We start from the raw sequence: 19,391 nt of genomic DNA, 5'->3' as shown, positions 1-19,391 counted from the left end.
AATGTGAAAGGTACATCTTACATGGCAGCAGACAAAAGAAAATAAGAGCCAAGCAAAAGAGGTTTCCCCTTTTAAAACCATCAGATCTCATGAGACTTAGTCACTACCACGAGAACAGTATGGGGGAAACCACCCCCATGATTCAGTTATTTTTCACCAGGTCCCTCCCACAACACATGGAAATGATGGGAGCTACAATTCAAGATGAGATTTGGGTGGTGACACAGCCAAACCATATCACTGCATTTTTATTACTCAAAAAATGCAAAACATGTTTCAGTTATGATGTGCCACAGGAAGATACCACCTCTATGTGCTGACTCCACTGTGGAAAGGAGGAATTATTTCTTCCTGGGCACAGAGGCAAGGGTGGCAGGAATGTGGCTGAACTCATGGAATGGCATGATGCTTGAACAAGGAAGATTAATGGCAAGATATTCCTTTGTCTCACATTAACTTTCTCCAGAACCACTGACCTTGCGTGCATTTTTGTTCTTTTACATTTTAAAATTCTGTGCTTTATGACCTAGTTACCTGCTTTGATGTTGAAACCACTTTCTCTGTGAGACCTGAAGATTCCAGGAGAGCTGAAATTATTATAATGATCGGCTGTTTGTTCCCAGGGGGAAGGGGAGGCTGTGAAACCTCAACATAATGTTATGAGTGGTGACTTCAAAATTCAATCACATACAAAGCAGGGGCAATCCTCACAAAGTTAGTGAAGTGAGAATAGGGGTGGGGTGGAGGATGGGAGCACGAGGTCTTACCAGAATTCATGCATTTGGGTGGTTATGAATATATGGGTGTAGGGACTACCGTTTCTGTTCACTGTATCTGTTAAACTAGTACTCAGTGACTAAATATGAACTTGGTATTCATAAGAATTCTTCTTTTGGTCGGGTGAGGTGGCTCACGCCTGTAATCCCAGCACTTTGGAAGGCCGAGGCGGGTGGATCACAAGGTCAGGAGATCGAGACCATCCTGGCTAACATGGTGAAACCCCATCTCTACTAAAAATACAAAAAATTAGCCAGGCGTGGTGGCAGGCACCTATAGTCCCAGCTACTCAGGAGGCTGAGGCAGGAGAATGGCGTGAACCCGGGAGGCGGAGCTTGCAGTGAACCGAGATGGTGCCACTGCACTCCAGCCTGGGCAACAGAGCAAGACTCCGTCTCAAAAAAAAAAAAAGAATTCTTCTTTCATCCCTTTTTTTCCTTTTCTGGAGACTGCTCTTCTGTTACTTTATTGCTCACAAAGTGAGTGGGTCTGCCCACAGCCTCCCAGGTTATCCTCTAGGCTCTACAGCTTAGTCTTCTCCCCTCTCCTAGTAGCTGCCCGTCACTGCAGTTCCTTGGGATTTGGAAATTAGAGGATTTATAATAAATGCTCCTTCTGTAAGAATGATGTCCAAAGGGAGGAACGGAGAATATAAAGTACCAGCTTTTATCATGTGCTGTAGTCCTTGGGATTCATTACACTTTCACTTGGAAGATCATCTGTAGCATTGAACACATTGAGACCTTGTACTGCTTTTTGTTTATATTATTTACTAATTACACTACCGTGAAATGGTCTTCCTGTATTCCTTTCCGCCAACTGTTCCTGCTTATTTAAGGCTTTTGCTTTCCCTTGTGGTTTAATTATCCAGCTTTTTCCTCTTTGACAGCTTAAAAGCATTAAGAGCTTAATCTTTAACAACTCAACCAACCCATTTATGTACTGGCAAATAAGAACTTAATAGCTTAAGAGGGTTTTTTGTTTGTTTGTTTGTTTTTAAGAAATCACTCTCTAGTAACAGGAGACAGCGATTTGTTTTGATTTCTAGACCCCAATATGGAGAGAATATAAGGCAGTTCTCTTGTGGAATAGGAAATCAGGAAGAGCGCAACTACTGGGACATATTACTAATCTTAGAAAGTTACATTCTAAGCAATAATGGCTAGAGGGATTGCCGAAGACAATGCATGATGGAAGGACTGGATGTGTCCAGAAAACAGAAACCATTCTAAGTGTTTTAGATAGAGAAGACTTAATATAAGGAATTGGTTAGACTGTCATTGGAAGGCTGGATGAGCAAAAATGGGATGGTAACATGAACTCAGAGATTAAAGGGAATCCTATAGGTTTTGGGGGAACAGACAGGAGGCACTACCAAGATTTAAAAACTCACAAGAGGTTACAATCTCTGGAGCTACCACAGCCTCAAGAGCTGTGATCATGGGAGACAGACCACTGCTTCCACCCTGGGACGGTGGAGGAGGGGACATAGTCACTTCGGAGACACTGCCAGGGGAAGGAAGGAGAGAGTGAGAGTAAGAGGAAAGGACTGCTCCCCTCTCCCCACCATCCAGTGCCTGTTGACAGAACGGAACAAAAGAGTGAAGAAGCCTGGGAAATGTAGTTGCAGACTCCCAGCCCCCGCTTCTCAGAGCAGAGTACAGAAGGGTGAGCGTAGGACTGCTGGGTGATTGATGTTACCCATCTACTTCCTGGATGAGCAGTTCTGGTTAAATCACCACTTTTTCTGCTTCCCTGAAAGTTTGTTCCCTTCGTGTAGATGCTGTAAGATGAGTAGAATTTGAGACAAAATGAAACTAAATTTTATCTGATTCAGTCTATTCTTCAATAAATAGTAATAATAATTGTAGTAGTAACAGTAAAGTAGTGAAGAATTTTGTCATGTTGGATAAAGGAAGTTATGTTGGTTGTTCTGGGTGTGTTCAAATGTTGCCATGGATTTTGTCCAAGTGACTCAAATGCATATCACTTGGTGGAGTGAATTGATCTGAGGAATCACTGGAACATCAAATAGAGATAATTAAGTGTTAGAATAATTAAGCATCCCATTATTTTAATTTTCTGAACTTTTCCTATCATTTCCTCATTAAAGGGTAAAAATATTGTAACTTGAGTTTCTGAGTCTCATGAGAAATTCCCACATCTTTAGCAAATGGATGTTCATAAATGTTTCCATAATTCATTAAAGCTTTCTTTTTCTTGCATAACATGCTATCTATTTGCTGTGTAGCATAGGACAAGTCAGAATGTTTTTGTTGTCTGAAGAAAAGACAGACTTGCCAGTAAGTAAGGAAACAGCCTTAAACTCTGATAAATTGTAATCATTTGTACTTTTTGCAGAGTTAAAGGGATCAAGTACACTCAAATAAAATGTGCATTTGAACTGAGATAAGAGGGCAACAGGGTCACCTGCTAAAAAAATCCATCACTCTGTGTGTGTGTGTGTGTGTGTGTGTGTGTGTGTGTGCTTTTATTAACTACGCAAATTGAGAGCTAGCCATTTTATATTCTGTTACCAATGTTAACATTCCCTCTCAAAAGAAGCAACAAAAATCTGGAAGCATTCCCCTTGAGAAATGGAACCAGGCAAGGATGCCCACTCCCACCACTCCTATTCAACATGGTACTGGAAGTCCTAGCCAGAGCAGTCGGGCAAGAAAAATAAATAAAAGGCATGTAAATAGGAAAAGAAGAAGTCAAGCTATCTCTCTTCATGGACGGTGTGATTCGACACCTAGAAAACCCTGCAGACTTTACCAGAAGGCTCCTGGAACTCATAAACAACTTCAGTAAAGTTTCAGGATACAAAGTCAGTGTACAAAAGTAAGAAACATATCTATATGCCAATCACATTCAAGCTGAGAGCCAAATCAAGAATGCAGTCCCATTTACAAGAGCCATAAAAAGGATAAAATACCTGGGAATTCAGCTAATCAAGGAGGTGAAGGATCTCTACAAGGAGAACTACAAAACACTGCTGAAAGAAATCAGAGGTGACACAAACGAGTGGAAAAACATTTCCTGACCATGGATTGGAAGAATCATTATTGTTAAAATGGCCATACTGCCCAAAGCAATCTACAGATTCAACACTGTTCCTATCAAACTGCCAATGTCATTTTTCACAGAATTAGAAAAAGCTATTCTTAAATTCATATTGAACCAAAAAAGAACCTGAATAGCCAAAGCAATCCTAAGCATAAAGAACAAAGCCAGAGGCATCACATTACCTGACTTCAAACTATACTATAAGGCCACAGTAACCAAAACAGTATGGTACTGGTGCAAAAACAGACACACAGATGAGTGGAACAGAATAGAGAACCCAGAAATAAAGCCACACATCTACAGCCATGTGGTCTTCAAACAATTTAACCAATTTTTTTTTTTAAAGCAATGGGGAAAGGGCTCCCTAGGCAATAAATCGTGCTGGGATAGCTGGCTAGCCATACGCAAAAGAGTGAAACTGGACCCCTGCCTTTCACAAAACACAAACATTAACTCAAGATAGATTAAAAATTTAAATGCAAGACCTCAAACTACAAGAATCCTAGAAGAGGCTGAGCTCAGTGGCTCACACCTGTATTCCCAGCACTTTGGGAGCCAAGGCAGGCAAATGGCTTGAGCCCAGGAGTTTGAAACCAGCCTGGGCAACATGGCAAAACTTCATCTCTACAAAAAATCCAAAAAAATTAGCTGGGCGTCGTGGTATGTGCCTGTAGTCCCAGCTACCTGGGAGACCAAGGTGGGAGGATCGCTTGATCCCAGGAGGTCAAGGCTGTAGTGAGCCACTGGTCACACCACATCACACCACTGCGCTCCCGCCTGGGCGACAGAGTAAGACCCTGTCTTTAAAAAAAAAAAAAAAAAAAATCCTAGAAGAAAACCTAGGAAACACTATTCTAGACATCAGCCCTGGGAAAGAATTGATGACGAAGTCCTCAAAAGCAATTGCAACAAAAACGAAAATTGGCAAGTGGGACCTAATTAAACTAAAGGGTTTCTGCACAGCAGTAGAAACTATCAAGAGAGTAAACAGACGACCTACAGAATGGGAGAAAATATTCATAAACTATGCATCCAACAAAGGTCTAATATTGAGATCTATAAGTAACAAATCAACAAGCAAAAAAACAGCCCCATTAAAAAGTGGGCAAAAGGCATGACCAGACACTTCTCAAAAGAAGACATACAAGCAGCTAACAAACATATGAGAAAATGCTCATCATCACTAATCATTAGATAAATGCAAATCAAAACCACAATTGAGATACCATCTCACACCAGTCAGAGTGGCTATTATCAAAAAGTGAAAAAACAACAGTCACTGGCAAGGCTGTGGGAGAAAAAGGAATGCTTAGACACTGTATATAAATTAGTTCATCCACTGTGAAAAGCAGTTTAGAGATTTCTCAAAGAACTTAGAACTGCCATTTGGCCCAGCAATCTCATGACTGGTTATATACCCAAAAGAAATCATTCCACCAAAAAGACACATGCGGCCGGGCACAGTGGCTCACACCTGTAAACCCAGCACTTTGGAAGCCCAAGGCAGGTGGATCACGAGGTCAGGAGTTCAAGACCAGCCTGGCCAAGATGGTGAAAGCCCATCTCTACTAAAAATACAAAAATTAGCTGGGCATGGTGGCGGGCGCCTGTAATCCCAGCTACTTGGGAGGCTGAGGCAGAGAATTGCTTGAACGTGGGAGGTGGAGGTTGCAGTGAGCCGAGATTGTGCTAGTGCACTCCAGCCTGGGTGACAGAGCAAGACTGCATCTCAAAAAAAAACTAAAAACATGCATTCATATGTTCATCAATCACTATTCACAATAGCAAAGACATGGAATCAACCTAGGTGCCCATCCGCTGTAGATTGGAAAAAGCAAATGTGGTACATATACACCATGGAATACCACACAACCATACGAAAAAAAAAATCATGTCCTTTGCAGCAACATGGATGCCACTGGAGGCCACTATCCTAAGGAAATAAATCCAGGAACAGAAAACCAAATGCCACATGTTCTCATAAGTGAGCGCTAATACATAAAGATGGCAATCATAGACACTTGAGACTACTAGAGTGGGGAGGCAGGGAGGCAAACAAGGGTTGAAACGCTAACTATTGGGTACTGTGCTCACTACCTGGATGACAGGATCATTTCTATCACAAACTTCAGCATCACACAATTTACCCATGTAACAAACCTGCACATGTACATTCTGAATCTAAAATAAAAAGTTGAAGGCCGAGTGCGGTGGCCCACACCTGTAATCCCAGCACTGTGGGAGGCCAAGCTGGGCGGATCAGTTGAGGCCAGGAATTTGAGACCAGCCTGGGCAACATAGTGAAACCCCATCTCTACTGAAAGTACAAAAATCAGCCAGGCATGGTGACACGTGTCTGTGATCCCAGCTGCTCAGGAGGCTGAGGCACGAGAATTGTTCGAACTTGGGAGGCAGACGTTGCAGTGAGCAGAGGTTGCAGTGAGCCAAGATCATGCCACTGCACTCCAGCCTGGGCAACAGAGCGAGACTCTGTTTCTAAATACGTACATACGCCTGGCGCGCTGGCTCACGCCTGTAATCCCAGCACTTTGGGAGGCTGAGGCAGGCAGATCGATCACAAGGTCAGGAGTTCAAGACCAGTCTGGCCAATATGGTGAAACCTCGTCTCCACTCAAAATAGAAAAAATTTGCCGGGCGTGGTGGTGGGCACCTGTAATCCCAGCTACTCAGAAGGCTGAGGCGGGAGAATCACATGAACCCGGGAGGTGGAGGTTGCAGTGAGCCGAGATCTCGCCATTGCACTCCAGCCCGGGCAACAGTGTGAGACTCTATCTCAAAAATAAAAATAATAATAATAAAAGTTTAAATTATAAAAAATAAGCAACAGGTATTTTTCTCCTTCCTAAATGAAGCAAACAAACTCGAAATTGCCAAGAGGTTTTACCTTACCATAGGAGACTTTTCCAAGGAGTTACAAAGTATGTCTGATATGCTCCTGTTTTTATATTTACTTTAGACACAGGCAGGAAGAGGCCCCGAGACCACCCTTCACAAGGTGAATTGGACACACAGCTTTTGATCATGAGAAATACTTTGTTTACTATTCTAAGTAATACTTTATCAACAGTGAACTTATGAAGTCTTTAGTGAACAAGACTAATGATGAGGCTTTCTTCAGTATTTCAGCAGTCTGAAATATGATTTGATTCCTAAAATCACTAAATAACAGGATATAGGACATTACAGGTTCGGACCTTGTTCTTATTCCTGCTTTACCATTTCTAGTCTATAACTTTGGGCAAGTTCATTTCCTCGTGCCTTAGTTGCTTCCTCTGTAAAATGGGGATAACAATAGTATTTACTTCATTGGTATTGTTTTGAGGATTAAATGAGTTGATATGAAAAACTAGAAGCTCCATAATTAAAGTTAGGTTTTGGTTTTTTATTGTTGTTTGTTGGGCTTTTTTTTTCTTTTTCTTTTTCTTTTTAATAATGTCTTGGAAAGAGGAAGCAGGAAACTTGGAATACTGATTTTTTGGTGTGTTTTATTTTCAGTATGCAGATCTCAATCGCCACGTGGATGCCTTGAATGCGTGGAGAAATGCCACCGTGCTGAAACCAGAGCACAGCCTGGCCTGGAACAACATGATTATACTCCTCGACAATACAGGTACAGAAAGCTGGATGGAACAAATCACAGGAAATGGCTCCACAGTAAAATGCCACCGAAGACTTAGGATATAGAGATTATTGTGCTTTTTTCCTACTGAGTTTAAAAAAAATTAATGTGAAGTTAATTATTTTCTATTACAAAAATGTCTATTCCTCTAGAAAATGGAATTTCTAGGCCGGGCACGGTTGCTTACACCTGTAATCCCAGCGCTTTGGGAGGCCGAGGTGGGCAGATCACCTGAGGTCAGGAGTTCGAGACCAGCCTGACCAACATGGAGAAACCCTGTCTGTACTAAAAATACAAAATTAGCCGGGTGTGGTGGCGCATACCTGTAATCCCAGCTACTTGGGAGGCTGAGGCAGGAGAATCGCTTGAACCCAGGAGGTGGAGGTTGCAGTGAGCCAAGATCATGCCATTGCACTCCAGCCTGGGCAACAAGAGCAAAACGCCATCTCAAAAAAAAAAAGAGGGGGGCGGGTAGGGGGGAGAGGGGGAGGGAGGGAGGAAGGCAGGAAGAAAGGCAGGAAGGAAGGGAGGGAGGGAGGGAAGGGAGGGAAGGAAGGAATTTCTTTAGACATACTGGAATGTGAATGTCTGGGAAAATGACACTCCACCTAGAACTGGTGTTGAGTAATGGGGGAGAGGTGTGACAGTATCTTGTTTCTTCTGAAGCCTGTTATCCACCATTGGCCATCCTTTAGGGTGTTGGGAGCACTCAGAAGTGAGCAAGAATGGCCTTGGGGCTAATGACATGGATAGTACTAGGTCCATGCCCCAAGTTTAGGGACTTCACTCAAAGGAGCCCCCTCAGTCTACACTTGGAGCCATGGATTCTTACTTTTTATATAATGCGAATCGACTTGAAGATCTGGTTTCCTATCCCTGAGCAGACCAGATTCAATCAATTAGGAGTTACTCTGCCTCCTTCACTTTAAAAATCCAAACATCTTTTAAGAAATGATGGTGTTAGGCACAGAAAGGCAAATATCACATGCTCTTACTCATGGGGGATCTGGAAAAATGGACCTCGTGGAACTAGAGAGCAGAACAGTAGTTACTAGGGGCTGGGAAGGGGGCGGGGATAAAGATAGGTTGGTTAATGGGTACAAACACAGATAGGAGTCAGTTCTAGTGTTCCATTGCACAGTAGGGTGACTGTAGTTAACACTTTATATTTCACAAGAACTAGAAGATTTGAAATATTCCTAACATAAAGAAATGATCAATATTTGAGGCGATGGTTGTCTTAAATACCTTAATTTGATCACTACACATTGTATGCATGTATCAAAGTATCACATGCACCCCATCAATATGTACAGTTATGTGTCAGTAAAAATATGTTAATGATGGTGTTAATTTGATCATGGTGTAGAGCAGAGATATATGGTTGTTTCTAGGGAAAATACAGAATGTATACTTCAATGTGATAAATTCTCAGTTATGAAAGTGTTACTGTCATCCTCTTATTTTGCAGATTTGTTTGGGTATAACTGGTATCTGGGAAAAAATTAAAACTAGGTTTTAGATGGTTTTACAGAAGTTAATCAAAAGCTGTTTATGTGTTGTGTCAGAAATGTGCTGAATTGCAGTGGCTTTGCCACTGATAACGTGTGTGTGTGTGTGTGTGTGTGTGTGTGTGTTTATTACATGATCTACACAGATTTTCTTAAGTAGTTTATTCATAATTGTCATGTGCTGTGCACATAAACCCTGTTAGTTATAGAGAGAAGCTAAAATGCAAGTACAACATTAACATGTCTTTTATTTTTCCATTTTTCACTCCCAGGTAATTTAGCCCAAGCTGAAGCAGTTGGAAGAGAGGCACTGGAATTAATACCTAATGATCACTCTCTCATGTTCTCGTTGGCAAACGTGCTGGGGAAATCCCAGAAATACAAGGTGCGTAAACCACAGGCTGTGAGTTCTTGCAGTTAGTGCCAGCATCTGACAGAAGACGTAAGTGTTACTTCTGCCCAGTTAAATTAGGAATCAGGCCAAAACAGTGGCAGTGGTGCACCAATGTGGCTTGGCCAGTTTGTTTCCTGGAAAAGTTGCTTCAAAGACAGCGGTGTGGGGCCAAACCCAGTGTCCTTTCTCATCAGAATTAACCACTGTTGTTCACACGTGGAGAGAGGAAGAGAAGCCCAAGGAAGGGGTGGGAGCAGGCAGGGAGTTGTGGAATGGTTGGCCTCAGAGGCCGGGCAGGCTGGTGCCGGAGGAGGACTCAGGGCAGCCACAGTGCATCCCCGGAGGTGCCCCTGCCCCAGCCCCGCCCTAGCACAACAGGGTTTGACTCTGTCACTTGCACATGGGCTGGAGCTCTAGGTTTTATCTGCAGGTTCCATCTTCTGCACAAAAGAATAACCAGCCCATGGAGGATGCATGACTGGTTCTTGCTGCTTCCAGGTTTTTCTTTATCTGAGTTATATAGGCCACCAGCAAGGCCCAGAGTTTTCTGCCCAACAAAAACCACAAGATACTAAATCTTTGCTCCAGTTGGCAGCCAGGGTGGAGCAGGAATAGGCTATGCATAACTCCCTGTGTGTTGAAGGGGACTGGTTGTAAACTTTAATTTTGTCTATCAGAATCACTGAGGGAGCTTGTTAAAGTAGAGATGCCCAGATTCTCCCCAGAAGGGATTGGCTGCGTGGGTTAGGTCAGGTCAGGGAATATGCATTTTTTTGTTGTTTTTTTATTTTTTTTGTTTTTTTTTTGAGACGGAGTCTCGCTCTTTCGCCCAGGCTGGAGTGCAGTGGCGCTATCTCGGCTCACTGCAAGCTCCGCCTCCCGGGTTCACGCCATTCTTCTGCTTCAGCCTCCCGAGTAGCTGGGACTATAGGCGCCCGCCACCACGCCCGGCTAATGTTTTGTATTTTTAGTAGAGATGGGGTTTCACCGTGTTAGCCAGGATGGTCTTGATCTCCTGACCTTGTGATCCACCCACCTCGGCTTCCCAAAGTGCCGAGATTACAGGCATGAGCCACCACGCCCAGCTGGAATATGCATTTTTAGCTGGCATCCTGGGTGTTAAACACAGATATCACAGAAGCAGTGCCTTAGTCGTTTCTTAAGAGAAATACCTTTATTTCAGAATCAGGGGCTATATCTTATTTCAATCACTCAGCCTATGTATAAGACCTAAAGGCAGCAACTAGCTAATATCTGTCCAGTGTTATTCACTTCTCTTTTTCTGTTTATTACATGTCATTATCAGTATAATTTTCAATAACAATGGTAAGATAATTTCATGCATATCTCTAGTTTTATAATGTTGGGGAGTTGAATAGCTTCACTATGCATTTTTTAAATTTCTAGATTTTACTCCAGAAATAGCTTTTTGAAGAGGGTTTAGTTTTAGTTTTTATGAATCTACTTGTGTAGCAGGGGAAGGAGGTGGGGTTTACAGGTTTCCCTTCTAATGACCTTTCCAGCCATCTGTCAGCCTGGGACAGGTCCCAAGTCTCAGTTCTCCTCCAGTGACCCAGCTACAGCGAGTCTTCTTGAAGACTTGGCTTATATAATCGTTGTATTGATTTTTCTGTCATCCCACAGTCTGTAAACTGCTGGAACTTCTATTAAGGGGACAGAACCCAGAGTTCATTTGGCTTCCAGTTCACGTTGTTCTTCCTCCCCCACCCCCAAGTGAAGTAGAAAATACTCTGTAAAGCAGAATGGAGAAATCAGCCTCCTCTTTCTCTACACATTTTGCGTTTTAATTATCAAGGCCAAAGCACTGGGCCTAACTTAAGGAAACAGAAGGTGAAATCTGAAACACAGAACTCACGATGAGATCTTCAGGAGCTACCAAGTTGGGGGACATGATGTGACTTCCTGAGCCATGGCATCAGCCACCAAGCAAGCATTCCATGTATTTTTTTCGTTAAGAGTTTGAATTTTAAGCAACTGTTTAGGTTTTCCTCTTCTAATGCAAAAATGATACCGGTTGCTAATGGTCAGCTGCATCCCTGGCACTGCTTGTTTCAGGATGTAGTGAGGGGACGTGTTTCCTCGCAGAGCACTGGGTAGGATGTCCCAGAGAAGAGGGGATGTGGTGAGTTGCAGGGCTGGGTGAACAGACCCTCCAGCCCAGCTATCTTGATGGCAGGGCAGGTGTCTGCTCCCTGACAACTCACTTTTTACCCAAGCACTTGCTGTTTTATTTATCATGCACTTGGTAAATCTCCTCAGAGAGCCTGGAGGCTTCTTGAGGTTGGAGCCGAGTCTTTGGTCCCAGTTTTGTATCTCCATTGCTGTCGGGCAGTTACGAAGCACCCAGTTAAGTAGTTGTGAAATGATCAAATGCGTCTCTCATTTGGCCCTGAAACGTTCAGGCTTCCAGAACCTATTTTGAGATGTTGATATGCAGAGTGAGTGTTCTCTTATATCTGCGTGGCTCTAAGCACCTTTTTATTCTATCTGAGCAGCCCTTCTTAAAACCTAACAGCAGTCACTTAGCCTCTCTGGGTCTCAGTTTGTTCATCTATAAAATGGAGATAGTTATCTGCCCAACCTCTTGACAAGGTGATACAAAAAAATGCACAACAACATAATTTGCAACTATCAAATGGTTAATATGTATATGTATATATGTATGGGTGTGTGTGTGTGTGTGTGTATATATATATATATTTAGTGAGCATTCAATCATTCAGTGAATCTCTAGGGATCATTAAAATGTATTAAAATTTATATTACTTCTTGCCATTTAATTTCCAGTTTCAAGCTAATGTGGTAAAGCAAAAATACAAAAGTAATGTTTTTCAGTGCTTAAATCATGGCTTCCTGTGCTGATTTCTTTTTCTGTAGTGCTAATTCCAATGGCCCTGTAGCTTAAGTGCAGGTTATGTTGATAGAGTCAGTTTCCTAAGCTCCAGACATTTATGTCACACCTTTATGATTTTTTTTTGTCACATCTAGATATTTCCTTATTTACTTGACATTTTTATTTAAATAGATTTTTAACACGAATATATTTAAAGGAGAAACAACGCATCATTACTGTAAATACAGGGTAACTGAAAATGAAATAATCATACTAAATCCCAGCTAGATACTATTGCTGGCCAAGGCTCTGAGCTCTCTTAGCTTCAAGGAGAGATTGGCCGGTATGTTAGAGGGTGGGGCCCACACACCACCACCAAGTGCAGACTTCAGCCCCAATGCAATCAGAAAGAAGGAGGGAGAATAGAGAATAACTCTCTTCCTGTGTGATTCACGGTTTCAACTTCACATCAGATCTCCCATGTTACCCTTCCTATTCTAGCGGAGGCACAGTGGCCCCTGTGCCCCAGAGCACTCTTGGGTGGCTGCTGTGGCTGAAATGACCTCCGCCCACCCAGGCTTCCTCGCCTAGACATAGAGACTAGCGCTTGTTCCTACCTAGAGACACAATTTGCAAGGCTTTCTCAGTCCTACACCTTTGTTAAATACATTTTGTCTAATATGCTTCAGAACATAATACCTTATTTTTCCCCTTTCTGTTCAGAAAAAAAATATCCCCAACTCTAAATGTGAGTTTATTGGTTCATTGGCATTAAATTGGCTCATTGCCTGGGTCTTTAGTCATCCAGAGACCTCCACAGAAGATCAGTTTATAAACAGTTCACTGCTTTCCTGAATGAGGCCATTAGAAGGCTGATTTAATAGATGAACATTTCATGGGCTTTGAATACTCACAGATGCTGCGTTCTAAAGAGGCCCCTCCAACCCCACTCCCAGGCCCAGGTACAGGCCCAGGGGCTGCCCCCGTGACTTGGATAGAGCCAGGCCGACCCACCCACACCTCCTCTCAAACCATCTCTTCCTCCTGACACCCCTTCTTTTGTCCACATGCTGTCGTGTTTTTGTTGCCCTGGCTTGGAAATCTTGACTCATTTTTCCTCCTTTGTCCCCCTGGCCCAGTGCTCTCTGCCTGTTATTCCTCATCCCTGTTCCTTCACACCGGCCTCCTCCTCACCCTGCAAAGTTTGGGTCCAGCCCTTGCTGACAGCAGTGGCCCTCTAACAAGGTGTCAGATCTGAGCCCTTCCCTGTCTTCAGCACCACTGTGTCCCCCACATTGCTGACTCCTCAATGTCCTGAATGATGTTCGTCCTCACAGGCATCTGAGAACTCAGCTGAATGAATAAATGAATTTAGCAACACTAGAAAACTCCTAACTTTTTATCCCTAAGCCATTTCTCTCTAGTTAACACTACTTCATTTACAGGTTGGGAAGCATTTTTAAGTAGATGTGGTTCCCTGGCCTTCGTATGTCTCAAGTTTTAGGTTTTAAATGGAAATGTTTGAAAATCATCAGAAACAGCCCAGAGACTCAGAAACCACTGCAAAACTACACAACCCATTTGACTTTTTTTCTGCAGCCTTCCTGATACGGCCGGAGTCTTGACCCTCTTGGAAGGAGTTTCAGCCCCTGAAACTTGGAATGTAGACACTACACTGACTTTGAACTGACATCCCATATGTTGTCCTGATGTCTTTCTTAAGTCCCTCTTGGATGACATTTCTAAAATATAAATGTTTCTCTGCCAGCTCTGTCCGAAAGGTCATGGTTTTGGAGATGGTCCCCCACATTCTCAGCCAATTTCTCAGGGGTACCACAGGCCATACAGGGCAAAGGAACTGGTGGTCTTGCACATTATAAAATGCACAGTCCCAGATATGGGAAGCCCACCTGGAAAAAATTCATGTATGACCCAGGTAGAAGGCACAAAAACTATGCCCACACCAACAAATTTGTTTGGTTAAGCTCAATGTGTGATACCGATTTTTTTTTTTTTTTTTTGAGACAGAGTCTTGCTCTCTTGCCCAGGCTGGAGTGCAGTGGCGCAGTCTCGGCTCACCACGACCTCCTCCTCTTGGATTGGAGCAATTCTCCTGCCTCAGCCTCCCAAGTAGCTGGGATTACAGGCACGTACCACCACACCCGGCTGATTTTTGTATTTTTAGTAGAGATGGGTTTTCACCATGTTGGCCAGGCTGGTCTCGAACTCCTGACTTCAAGTGATCTGCCCACCTTGGCTTCCCAAAGTGCTGGGATTACAGGCATGAGCCACCATGCCCAGCATGTGATACTGATGAAAGCATGCTCCCCTTAAGGATTGTGAAGGTGGATGGAGTGAACAGCGCCCCCAGGGCACATGTCAATAAAAACAGGTTAGGTGTCTTTATTTCTCAGCATTATGGTAGAAGGGACCAGCCAGCCATCAGTTTCTAGCAGTGATCAGGGTAGGAAGACACTTTGCCCTGCCTCTTAGGGGCCAGGTTGGAAGTGAGTATGACTTGGAAGAAATGCAAGGCTGTACAAGAATCAATTCACACCCATCAGGGGCATTTGGTGATGGTCATGTGCAGTACTGTGACAATGTAGTTGACAGGTGGCCATTCCTTCCTCTTTTCTGCGCATTCTTTCCAGATGGATGGGGCTGCTTCTGGGCGGCCCAGAGTGTTGTAGGTTCTTGGGGGAGAGGAAATGGGCCTCAACTGCTACCCCAAGAGCTCTGGAAATGGCATTGGCATGGGTGTGCTCCACGGCTCAGCCTTCTCCTGTTCCGTGGGCCTCCTGTCGTCATCACGCACCCTGACCTGGGCGACTTGCATAACATTACAGAAGTCCAACCACTGCAGGGAGGCAGGTGGTGGCACTCACGAACATGTTCATCCCCTCTCTGCGGCCACCACTCCCTCCCACTGCCCCTTGTCAGCCTCTCTTTGGCAGAGCGTGGCCCCGCTGGGCCTTCCGAGTGTTTCTGGAGGAATGCATTGATACAAAAGGAGGAGGTTAAAAGTTTGAAAACCGTAGGTGATAAAACTGGGAACTGCTTTTGCTTCATGTACAATAAATATCTTCCTTTTTATGTTTCTCATTTTTTAGGAATCTGAAGCTTTATTCCTCAAGGCAATTAAAGCAAATCCAAATGCTGCAAGTTACCATGGTAATTTGGGTAAGAAAAGTGTTCAACTTGAATCGTGTTGAAATTTTGTTACTTTAATGAAGTGGGTGCATGTCTATAAAATTAATGTTGGGAGAGTAGTTTTTTCAAAGCTAGCCTGGCTTTAAAATGTGGTTCTGTTATTGCATTAAAAAGATAGCAAAGTGATAGCCACACTTACAAATCTCAACTGCATGACCAGAACAGCCCCAAAGTTTGCCCACTCTATCACCTTCTCATGATGAAACTCAGATTGTCCTTCTTTGTGTTAAGCTGAGAAGGGTGAGATTGGATCAAGAGAATGAGGCTGTGGTTGCGAAGAGTTCTCCTAGTAAATTAATCGTAGGTACTTTGGAAGCTTGCCATTGAACTTACCTCCTTTTCCTTCCTTCTTACAGAGTAGACCTTCCCCTTCCAGCCTGGTCTTCTGCTTTATATCCTCTTATGCCTTGGCTAAAATGCATTTATAATCATTTATTCCTTAGAATTCATTTCTTGCATTTGTACGTCTCCATAGTTAAGATGTTTAGAGCATAGCATGTTGATGTTTAGAATGCTCACAGAAATGTTTTTTCACCAAAGCTGTTCTCTACCAACTCTGAAGCTTCTCTTCACAAAAGCCAAAAAGCATCCACAGATGCTCTTCTGCCCATACAGAAAGTTAATTTTACTAACAAAATCACTGTCATGATCAGAGGCTAATCATCCTAATGATTAGGTTTACTGTAACTATCATTTTAGGGTCAGCTCTTGATATCAGAGGCCTTTTTTCCAAATGGACCCAAACAAACTATTACTTCCCCAAATGATGTAAGGAAATATTTAAAATAAACAGCTGAACTTCTGCATAGTCAGGGCTCTGGGCAGTGCCTAGCATCCATCACCCCCACCTCCCATACCCAGCCTTGCTTCCTGGAAATTTCATGGCAGCACTAAGACATTGCATGTACTCTTCTTTTTGCTTCTTTATGTAATAATGTTACTATAGGCAGATGTATCTTATCTAGTGCTATGAAGAACCCTGGGAGTAACTGGCAGGACATGGATAATCATCAGGGAGTGTGATTACAATAAATAGAGTTTTCAGTACAAACAATATTGTTTCATACAATTGACTTTTGAAAACTGTTTGCATAGGATCTGTAATATTTCTTTGTCCAAGAGGGTAGGAATACGGCACGTTACTCAGAAGCATTCCCAGTGAAATTTATCTCCTGCTATTTCAGCTGTGCTTTATCATCGTTGGGGACATCTAGACTTGGCCAAGAAACACTACGAAATCTCCTTGCAGCTTGACCCCACGGCATCAGGAACTAAGGAGAATTACGGTCTGCTAAGAAGAAAGCTAGAACTAATGCAAAAGAAAGATGTCTGATCCTTTTTCCTTCATGTTTTGAGTTTGAGTGTGTGTGTGCATGAGGCATATCATTAATAGTATGTGGTTACGTTTAACCATTTAAAAGTCTTAGACATGTTATTTTACTGATTTTTTTCTATGAAAACAAAGACATGCAAAAAGATTATAGCACCAGCAATATACTCTTGAATGCTTGATATGATTTTTCATTGAAATTGTATTTTTTCAGACAACTCAAATGTAATTCTAAAATTCCAAAAATGTCTTTTTTAATTAAACAGGAAAAGAGAAAAAATTATCTTGAGCAACTTTTAGTAGAATTGAGCTTACATTTGGGATCTGAGCCTTGTCGTGTATGGACTAGCACTATTAAACTTCAATTATGACCAAGAAAGGATACACTGGCCCCTACAATTTGTATAAATATTGAACATGTCTATATATTAGCATTTTTATTTAATGACAAAGGAAATTAAGTTTTTTTATCTCTTTTTTTTTAAACAATATACTGTGAACTTTGTAAGGAAATATTTATTTGTATTTTTATGTTTTGAATAGGGCAAATAATCGAATGAGGAATGGAAGTTTTAACATAGTATATCTATATGCTTTTCCCCATAGGAAGAAATTGACTCTTGCAGTTTTTGGATGCTCTGACTTGTGCAATTTCAATACATAGGAGATTATGTAATGTAGTATTTTACATAAACGGTTATTATCAATTGAAAGTTCAAGCCATGCTTTAGGCAAGAGCAGGCAGCCTCACATCTTTATTTTTGTTACATCCAAGGTGAAGAGGGCAACACATCTGTGTAAGCTGCTTTTTATTGTGTTTAACTGAAAAGCCGTTTTCCATTTTGCTTAATGTAACTACAGACATCCAGAAAATGCAAAATTTTCTCTGAAATGGAGCCACATTCAGGGAGTTCGTGATATTTTTAAGAATTGAGTTGTTCCTGCTGTTTTTTATTTGATCCAAACAATGTTTTGTTTTGTTCTTCTCTGTAGGCTGTTGACCTAATGATTTATGCAATCTCTGTAATTTCTTATGCAGTAAAATTACTACACAAACTAGCATGAAAATGTCATATTGCCTTCTTAATCAATTATTTTCAAGTAGTGAACTTTGTAGCCTCCTTTACCTTAAAATGAAATCAGAGTGACCAAATCATCTTTTATGTGGCTTCTGTGTGACTTGGGGACCATTTCATAGAATGGCACTACAGTGTTTTCCAAGTTCAGAGAACAGAGTGAGTAGATCCACACTGAGAGGAATGTGATTCTCTGGACTCACTTGTTGGGGGCAGGTCTGTGTAGTGTTTCAGTCAGTGATTGTAACTTCTGGTGTTTGAAATGTATCAAGAAATAAAGTGCTGTGTTTAAAATATTTCTTTTTTTTTTTTTGAGATGGATTCTTGCTCTGTCTCCCAGGCTGGAGTGCAGTGGCACCATCTCAGCTCACTGCAACCTCCGCCTCCCAGGTTCAAGCGATCCTCCTGCCTCAGCCTCCCGAGTAGCTGGGATTACAGGCGTGCACCAACATGCCTGGCTAATTTTTGTATTTTTAGTAGAGACGGGGTTTCACCACGTTGGTCGGGCTGGTCTCGAACTCCTGACCTCAAGTGATTCACCCACTTCGTCTTCCCAAAGTGCTGGGATTACAGGTATAAGCCAACATACCCAGCCTTCAAATATTTCTCAAATGGTCCCAAAACAACAGTAGTAATTTATAGCTCTCTTTAGTGGCTAAGACCATCTTCCTCTTATTTATGTTCCTATAGTGCTTCACTTGTCATACAATAGATGCATTATATGCTTTGTTGATTTTTTTTAAAGCAAACTTCGTTTTTTGAAACAGTACTTGTCTATTGAGAGTAATCAAAAAATGATGTTTCTTACAAAAGCCCCTTCAGGATCCTTCTTTTTTCCTACCGATTCTAAGACTAGTGCCAAATCAAGTTGTGCAAATCTGGACCCCCGCCTACCGACAAATTCCCTCAGCCTTCACTGCTTCGGCTTCCAGCATTTCCATCGTAGCTGTTCTCTTCCCAGAGAACACAGTGATTAATTTGATTGATATTTCAGGAAGTCTTTGATCTGTGCAGATTTTGGAAGCATAACACACTGGCTCCCTTTTCTTCTTTTTCCATCTTAAGGCAGCCACCCTCTTTGTTTCTTCGGTTTCCTTTCAAACAAGACTGAAGTGGAAGGCCGCCTCGCAGTTCTTCTCTTATTTGGAGTCTTTTACTATTTTAATGTTTTTATTGCTAATGACAGTTGGGAGGCAGGTGTCAAAACAAACATGGGGAAGTCACAAGTTTGAGAAATCTCATCATCCTTCTCTTCCTTGATAGTGAACATCAACAAATCTGGAAAGAGGCTTGGAGCTGGGTGTTAGTTTGTTGGGTGGTTTAACATATGTAGCACATGTGAAAATGCAGCACTTCTTCCCTGTTCTTGTTTGGATTTTTACAAATTTAAATGCAGGCTTAACATTTGTTTCTCTCCGAGTTCATCCTGTCAGACGTAGCCTACAGGCCTTGACAGGACCCCTTGAGGTTCTCATTCTGTCACATTGCTTACAGATGTTCTTTCTTCTTTTTTTTTTTTCTTTTTCTTTT

At 42.2% G+C, this 19,391-nt stretch overlaps 1 protein-coding gene across 7 annotated transcripts in view; it reads left to right on the top strand.

Moving 5' to 3' along the window:
• TMTC4 (transmembrane O-mannosyltransferase targeting cadherins 4) overlaps window positions 1-17,938 on the top strand; it is a 70,273-nt gene extending 52,335 nt beyond the window's left edge. For 5 of the 7 annotated variants that reach the window (XM_009427186.5, XM_016925498.4, XM_063792295.1 and 2 more), the window contains 4 exons: window positions 7,363-7,477; window positions 9,270-9,382; window positions 15,356-15,425; window positions 16,640-17,938. In XM_009427186.5, coding sequence (XP_009425461.2) covers window positions 7,363-7,477; window positions 9,270-9,382; window positions 15,356-15,425; window positions 16,640-16,788 — 447 coding nt within the window. In that variant the 3' untranslated portion in view covers window positions 16,789-17,938. Of the gene's footprint in view, window positions 1-6,823; window positions 6,902-7,362; window positions 7,478-9,269; window positions 9,383-11,035; window positions 12,256-15,355; window positions 15,426-16,639 lie in introns of those variants that run through there. The other 2 variants (XM_063792294.1, XM_063792297.1) reach the window with 2 other exon arrangements.
• The last annotated feature ends 1,453 nt before the right edge of the window (window positions 17,939-19,391 follow it).

This window comes from Pan troglodytes, chromosome 14 (genome assembly GCF_028858775.2).
Source record: "Pan troglodytes isolate AG18354 chromosome 14, NHGRI_mPanTro3-v2.0_pri, whole genome shotgun sequence".
Classification (NCBI taxonomy): Eukaryota; Metazoa; Chordata; class Mammalia; order Primates; family Hominidae; genus Pan; species Pan troglodytes.
This window is presented reverse-complemented; position numbering and strand designations above follow the sequence as displayed.